The 7,963-nt window shown below is 36.3% G+C and overlaps 1 protein-coding gene across 4 annotated transcripts in view; it reads right to left on the reverse strand.

Moving 5' to 3' along the window:
• The window catches only part of LOC103588262 (putative exonuclease GOR-like protein), a 43,282-nt gene that overhangs the window by 25,170 nt on the left and 10,149 nt on the right, over positions 1 to 7,963 (reverse strand). For 2 of the 4 annotated variants that reach the window (XM_008569906.1, XM_008569907.1), the window contains exons 5-6: positions 7,396 to 7,514; positions 5,931 to 6,083 (exon numbers count right to left, since the gene is read on the reverse strand). The exons of 1 other annotated variant lie outside the window; for it this stretch is intronic. In XM_008569906.1, the coding sequence (XP_008568128.1) occupies positions 5,931 to 6,083; positions 7,396 to 7,514 (272 nt within the window). The remainder of the gene's footprint in view (positions 1 to 5,930; positions 6,084 to 7,395; positions 7,515 to 7,963) is intronic. One more of the 4 variants, XM_008569908.1, reaches the window with a different exon arrangement.

Consider the following 7,963-nt stretch of genomic DNA (forward strand, 5'->3'; position numbering starts at 1 on the left):
AGGGTTCAGATCCCACATATAGACCGGTTCCCACTCACTGGCTGAGCGAGGTGCGGGAGCAACACCGAGGGTTGCAATCCCGTTGCCGGTCCCGGTCTGGTACGGGCGTGACACTGAGGGTTGCGATCCGTTGCCGGACACGAAAAAAAAAAAAAAGGGAAAAAAAAAAAAAAAAAAAAAAGAACCAACATGGGAATTGAAAATATCCATTTAACACAAAAGGCAGAAATTGAAGACTAGAAAAAGCAAAAAGACATAAGATATATAGAAAATAAATAGCAAAATGAGTAATGTAAATTCTATCTTATTAAACAATGTAATAAGTGTAAATGAACTAAACACTCCAATCAGAAAACTGATTGGAAGAATGGATGAAAAAATGTGATCCAAGTATATTCTTTCTATAAGAGACACACTTCAAGTTCAAAGACGCAAATAGGTTGAAAATAAAAGGATGAAAAAAGGTATACCTTATAAGCAGTAACTAAAAGATAGTGTGAGTGGCTATACTAATATCAGACAGAATAGACTTTAAAACAAAAATTGTTACCAGGACAAAGAAAGACATTTTATTATAACAAAATGGTCAATCATTAGGAAGATATGACAATTATAAACAAATATGCACCTAACCAGAGAGCATCAAAATATACAAACACTGACAGAATTGAAGAGAAATAACAACTAAAAGTGGGAGATTTCAATACTCTTTTTTCAATAATGGATGCAACACGTCAGAAGATCAAGAAGAAAACAGAAGTCTTCAACAACGCTATGAAGCTACTAGACCTAACACATCCGCAGAACACTCCACAAAAGAAGCACAGAACACATAATGCTTCTTAAGCACGCAGGACACATTTTCCAGGACAGATCTTATGTTAGGCCATAAAACAATTCTCAACAGATGTAAAAAGCTTGAAATCATACAAAGCATGTTCTTTGACCTCAATTATATTATATTAGAAATCATTAATAGGAAATTTGGGAAATCCACTAATATGTGGAAGTTAAATTACATACTCCTAAATAATTAATAAATCAAAGAAGAAATCACAGAGATTTGAAAATTCTTTGAGATGAATGAAAATTAAAACATGGCATACCAAATCTTATGGGATTCAGCTAAGGTACTGCCTAGAGGAAAATTTATTCCTATAAACGGCTTTATTAAAAAGGTCTCAAATCTGTAACTTAACCTTCTGTCTTAAGAAACTAGAATTTTAAGAACAAGCATTCTCAAAGGAAGCAGAAGGTATGAAATAAAAAAGACTAGGATGGAATAAATGAAATAAAGACGAGAAAAATAATAGAGGCAATCAACAAAAACAAAAGCTAGTTCTTTGAAAAGATCGATAAAATTGACAAAACTTTAGATTGATCAAGAAAAAAGAAAGAAAGGGCCGGCCCGGTGGTGCACTCGGTTGAGTGCAGTGCTTGGGAGCACGGCGGCGCTCCCACCGAGGGTTCAGATCCCATATAGAGACCGGTCCGCTCATTGGCTGAGCACGGTACGGGCGCGACACCGAGGGTTGTGATCCCGTTGTTGGTCGTGGTACGGGCGTGACACCGAGGGTTGCGATCCCATTACTGGTCACGAAAAAAGACAAAAAAGGGGAAAAAAAAAAAAAAAGAAAGAAAACTCAAATTACTAAATTCAATAATAAAAAAGGGGACATCACTACAAAACTTCAGAAATAGAAAGAATTATAATGGAGTGCTAGGAACAACTGGATACCAACAAATTAAATAACTTAGATAAAATGGGAAACTTTCTAGAAAGGCAAAAACTCCTGAAATTGACTTATGCACAGAACTAAAACAATATGAATTAGTAATTTTTAAAAATTTCCACAAAGAAAAACTGATACATTCTCCCAAACGTTTAAAGAAGAATCAGCAATCATTCACAAACTCCTCAAAAAATAAAAGAGGAGGGAACACACTCCAGTTTATTCTATGAGGCCAATATAACCCTGAGATTAAAAAAGAGACAAAGTCATCACAGCAAAGAAAACTACAATCTCCATCAACAGATGAATGGATAGTGAAAATGTGGTATAGACATCCAAAGAAATATTATTCAGCTGTAGAAAGGAATTAATGCTACAACATGGATAAATCTTGAAAACATGCTAAGTGAAAGAAGTCAGATAAGAAGGACAAATATTGCATGATTCCAATTATATGAGGTACCTAGAATAGGCAAATTCATAGAAACAGAAAGTAGAATAGAGGCTACCGGGGGGGCGGGGAGAGGGACGGGGAGTTATTTTTTAATAGGTACAGAGATATTCTTTAATAGATACATCTGTTTGGGTTGATGGAAAAGCTCTGGAAATGAACAGTGGTGATGGTTGCACATTTTAAATATACTTCATACCACTGAACTGTATACCTAAAAATGGTTAAAATGGTAAATTTTATGTCATGTATATTTCACTACAATAAAAAAAATCAGTAACACACATACAAAAGAAACAAGAAACTACAGACTAATATCCTGAATGAATATAGACACAAAAATCCTCAATAAAATAGTATGAAGTGAAATCTAGCAACATATAAAAAGAGATTATACACCATGACCAAGGGGATTTACGCAAGAAATGCAAGGTTACTTTAACATCCAAAACTTGTTGAGATTGCAATACTCCACAAACTGATCTACAGCTTCAAAGAAATCCCTATCGGGCCGGCCCGGTGGCGCACTCGGTAGAGTGCGGCGGCACTCCCGCCGAGGGTTCGGATCCCATATAGAGACTGGTCCGCTCACTGGTTGAGTGCGGTGCGGGCGCGACCCCGAGGGTTGCGATCCCGTTGCCGGTCACGGAAAAAGACAAAAAGGAAAAAAAAAAAAGAAATCCCTATCGGGCCGGCCCGGTGGCGCACTCGGTAGAGTGCGGCGGCACTCCCGCCGAGGGTTCGGATCCCATATAGAGACTGGTCCGCTCACTGGTTGAGTGCGGTGCGGGCGCGACCCCGAGGGTTGCGATCCCGTTGCCGGTCACGGAAAAAGACAAAAAGGAAAAAAAAAAAAGAAATCCCTATCAAAATTCAAACTACATATTTTTTTTTTGAAGAAAGTAACAAACTGATCTTAAAATTCATATGGAAATCCCAGGGGTCAACAGTAACCAAAACAGTCTTGAAAAGGAAGAACAAATTTGGATGGCTCACACTTCCCAATTTGAATACTTATTATAAAGCTCCAGTAATTAAGGTATAAGGATAGTAATTACTGTTATAAAGACAGAGATTAATGGAATAGAACTTAGAGTCCAGAAATTATGGTCATTTACAGTTATACTTATGGTCAACTTTTTGACAAAGGTGACAAGTCAAGTGGGAAAAAGAACAGTCTTTTCAACAAATGATGCTATGACAACTGGATATCTATATTTTAAAGAATGAAGTTAGACTTCCACCTCATGCCTTATAAAAAAATCAACTCAAAATGGATCATATACCTAAATGTAAGAGCTAAAACTATAAAACCCTTAGGAAAAAAATCATAGGAATAAATCTTTGTGACTTTGATTTCTTAGATGTCACCCAAAGCACAAACAGTAAAGGAAAGATTAATAGACTGGAATACATCCAAATGAAAAACTTTTTGTTCTGCAAATGATACCATCATAGAAGGGACAAGACAACCCACAGAAAAGAAAAAATATTAGCAAATGTTATATTCGCAAAGAGACTTATACCCAGAATATATAAAGAACTCTTACAACTCAACAATAAAGAGACAAATAACTCCAAAAATGGGCAAAGGATTTAAACAGACATTTCTCCAAAGAAGATATACAAATGGCCAATAAGCACATGAAAACATGTTCAACATCGTTCGTCATTAGGGAAATGCAAATCAAAATCACAATGAAATGCCACTTTACAGCCACTGACATAGCTATAGTCAAAAAGACAATATCAAGTGTTGGTGAGAATGTGGAGAAATGGAAACCCTTATACAGAGCTGATGGAAATGTAAAATGATGCAGCCACTTTGGAAAACAGTTTCAGAGTTCCTCAAAAAGCTAAATATAGAGTAGGCACATGACCCAGTAATTCCACTCCTAGATACATGCTCAAGGAAATGTAAACATATGTCCATCCAAAAACTTGTACACAAATGTTCACAGCAGCACTGTTGATAATAGTTCCAAAGTGGAAATAACCCAAAGTAGCTGAAGAATAGATAAATAAAATGTGTATATCTGTAAAATGGAATATTATTTAGAAATAGAGATAATGATACATGCTATAACATGGATGACCCTTGAAAACATTATGCTAAGTGAAAACATTAAGCCAGTCACGAAAGTACCACAGATTATATGACTCTATTTTTATGAAATGTCCAGAATAGGCAAATCTGGAGAGACAGAAAGTAGATTAGTGGTTGCCTAGGCCTGGAGGGTAAGAGGGAATGTGATCGCTAAAGGGTACAAGGTATTTATTTGGGATGATGGAAATGTTTTAAAATTGATTGTGGCACTGGTTGCACAACTCTGTGAATATACAAAAAGTCATGGAATTGAACATGTTAATTGGGCAAATTGTAGGGTACATGAATTATATCTTAGCAAAGCTGTTAATAAAAGAGCCCTTAAATCCTCACTCCTAATGCAAGAATCGTATCGTGTGATAATTTAGCTTATATTTCAAACATTTCTAGCAATTGACATCTCACTGCTTTGTGAAGCAGCTGTTTCATGGACAGCATATAAGTTATAAAAGTCTTCCTCACATTGACCCGAAATCTATTTCTTGTTGCATCCACCCATGGTTCTTTTTATAATCCCCAGAGCAATATGAATTAGCCTCAATCAGGAGAAGGGCAGCATAAAGCCTAAATCTAGTGTTTGAAGATGTATTTGTCTAACAGTATTTTAAACAAAGACTTTAACATAAAAATTCTTGAAAGAATAGAAATCTATAAATATTGGACTTGAATTTCCAAAACTGCATAAGTCACATGTAGCTGAAAAGCATCTACCCCACTTTAAATGGGACTTATTCTATCTGGTAAGCTGTAGTCCCCACCATTCCCTATTAATTTTCACATGGATTCTTAAAGATATGCCTGGGGATAGGAGACTACAACTATTGCCACTGGTTTAGAAGGTTCCAATTTGGAAAACAAGGTCTTTATTAGAGGTTGCAAACACAAGTGCCTCCAAGAGACCAGGCATGACCCATAAATGAACACAGGTAGGTGTAAGAACAGGTTGAGTATCTCTTATCCAATATGCTTGGGTCCAGAAGTACTTCTGATTTGGGTTTTTTTTTTTTTTTCCAGATTTTGTAATATTTTCATCATAAGTATCCCAAGTCCAAAAATCCAAAATCTGAAATACTCCAGTGAACATTTCCTTTGAGTGTCTTGGTAGTACTCCAGAAGTTGTGTATACGAGCCATCTAAAGGGGTGCAGACCCTACTCAGATTAATGTTCTCCTGGCCTTGATATGAATGAAAATCATGGGACGAAGACAGTTTTTATCACTAGAAGTAACCAGGGGAATTTCTTTATAATTTAAGAAAACCAAAAAAGTCATCCAAGAGGGAAGAAAGAACCAGTCCCACAGCTTGGTTTTGAAAAAGCAGTGGAGAGGGCTGGCCCGTGGCTCACTCGGGAGAGTGCGGTGCTGATAACACCAAGGCCCCAGGTTCGGATCCCATATAGGGATGGCCGGTTGGCTTGCTGGGTGAGTGTGGTGCTGACAACACCAAATCAAGGGTTAAGATCCCCTTACTGGCCATCTTTAAAAAAAATAAATAAATAAAAATAAATAAAAAATAAAAAGCAGTGGAGAGAAAATGAATAAAGTTATTTATTATTGTGCCCATGAGTTTTTTTATTCAATGTAATACGAGTAGTTACTAAGTTTGTGTCTTCAGTTAAATTACATTATGCAATTCTGACCTTGTTAAGAGCCTCGTCCTCTGTCTTACAAACTTTCAAATATTTCTGAACAAAGGAGCTGATGCAGCGTTGCCTTACTTCATCAGGTACTTTGGATGAGGATTCTGATGTTACTAAAGCTTGCTTCCCATGAGCCGCCTTATGTTTGGACATCTTGTTAAATACAGAATTATTGATTAGAGAAAAGAACACCTGTGCTTCTGTTTAACATTCCTACTATGTGTCTGGAATAAGTAAAACTATCTTAGGTAAGTTCTATGCCAAAATTAAATTGAAAAATAATTTCAAGTTTCAAGTTCATTTAGGGTAGAATAAATACAAGGTATAAAATTATTTACACTCACAAAAAGGAGGACACTGAATCCACACTGTTACCTGAATGTACACCGTTATAGCTGATTACTCACCTAACTGCACTGTTGTTTCCACATCTAAATTCTTAAAACTGAGGTTTGGTCCTCTGATCAGCAAAGTTTGTAGTTTACCACTCTTAAACATATGTCCCAATGTCTTTCAGATACCACATCATTAAGAAAAATGCTTGGACTTAAATAAAATTTGTAAAGGACTTGCCTATATACTCAATATTAAAATGATCCCAGCTATAAACAATTTTAGCTTTTCTTTCTTTTTTTTTTTTTTTCCTTTTTGTCTTTTTTACTGACCGGTAACGGGATTGCAACCCTCGGTGTTGCGCCCGCACCGCGCTCAGCCAGTGAGTGGGAACCGGTCTCCACATGGGATCCGAACCCTCGGCGGGAGCGCCGCCATGCTCCCAAGCGGCACACTCTCCAGTGCGCCACCGTGCCGGCCCTCTTTTGAAGGACTTATAAAGACTATGAGAATTCTAGAATGAGTTCATCTGCTTAACTTTTTTGGGGAAAAAAAACCCAACATTACATTTCTCAGTAGCTGTTCCCTTGTAGTATAAAGACGTTTTAGGGAAGGAGAAAACCTTAAAACTGACAGGTAGTTTTTTGCTACAGAATTCTTGGAAAACAGAAAAAAAAGTCATTGCCACAGATAGAAAGGAAATTACTTAAGTAAGGTCACACTATCACATCACTGATAGCATTATTCACTAAAGGTCTGTCTCTCTCGCATTTACAGACACACACATATACCCTGCATTGGACAAAGCTGGCAAGATATATTTCAACATGAAACTTTCCTTTGTAAAAAGTTGAGAAGGCTTAAATTAATTATAGATCCAGATGTTTCAGTCTAAAAATGCATAGTATTTCCAAAGACAGGATAAACAAAACAGACAAGTCATATCATAAGACGAAAGTAATGGTATTTTACAGTAACCTAAAAAATGTGGATATTTCTCTCTGTTCGGTCTGGCATTTATCTGAATTAGGGATCTTCAAAAAAAAAAAAATAGCCACTCTTCCATGTGCTCTATATGGAAACTAAGATATGAGGAAATGAAATTCTGGTATTCGGACATAGTTTATACTACCTTTACAGGAAAAGAAGCAATACTTTTCACAGGAATGTGTGATCTGCTCGTCTTTGCAGTTGGGTTTTCCCTTGAAAGAACTACGTCCAGGTGAGGCCTGCTTGATGTAAATGAATTTTCTAAAAAGTTTTAATGAACGAGAAAAAATAGAAAGGTAAATTTTAATGACATTAGCCTCAGATGATTAGAGTTTATTTTAAACATGAATTCAAAATTTCACAACACCTCCAAGTTTGAAATATGCATTTTTTTGGGGAAAACAAAATTTAAACACAGAAAAATCCCAATAATGAACTTCAGTATAATCCAGAAAACAGATTTAGAAAATTTATAAAGCAATTTGCTCCATGTAAGAATGCTTGCAAAATACTACCATCTATTGTGTAGCATTTAGGATACACAATTTAAGATATTTAAATATCATGTCAATCATTTCATGTAAAGCTCTGTATTACTGACTCAACTATAATTGGTACTATATGGACTTTATAAGAAATTTTTTTTTTTCCTTTTTGTCTTTTTTCGTGACCGGCAACGGATTGCAACCCTCAGTGTCGCGCCCGTACCG

Source organism: Galeopterus variegatus, unplaced genomic scaffold (assembly GCF_000696425.1).
Source record: "Galeopterus variegatus unplaced genomic scaffold, G_variegatus-3.0.2 Scaffold543, whole genome shotgun sequence".
Lineage (NCBI taxonomy): Eukaryota > Metazoa > Chordata > Mammalia > Dermoptera > Cynocephalidae > Galeopterus > Galeopterus variegatus.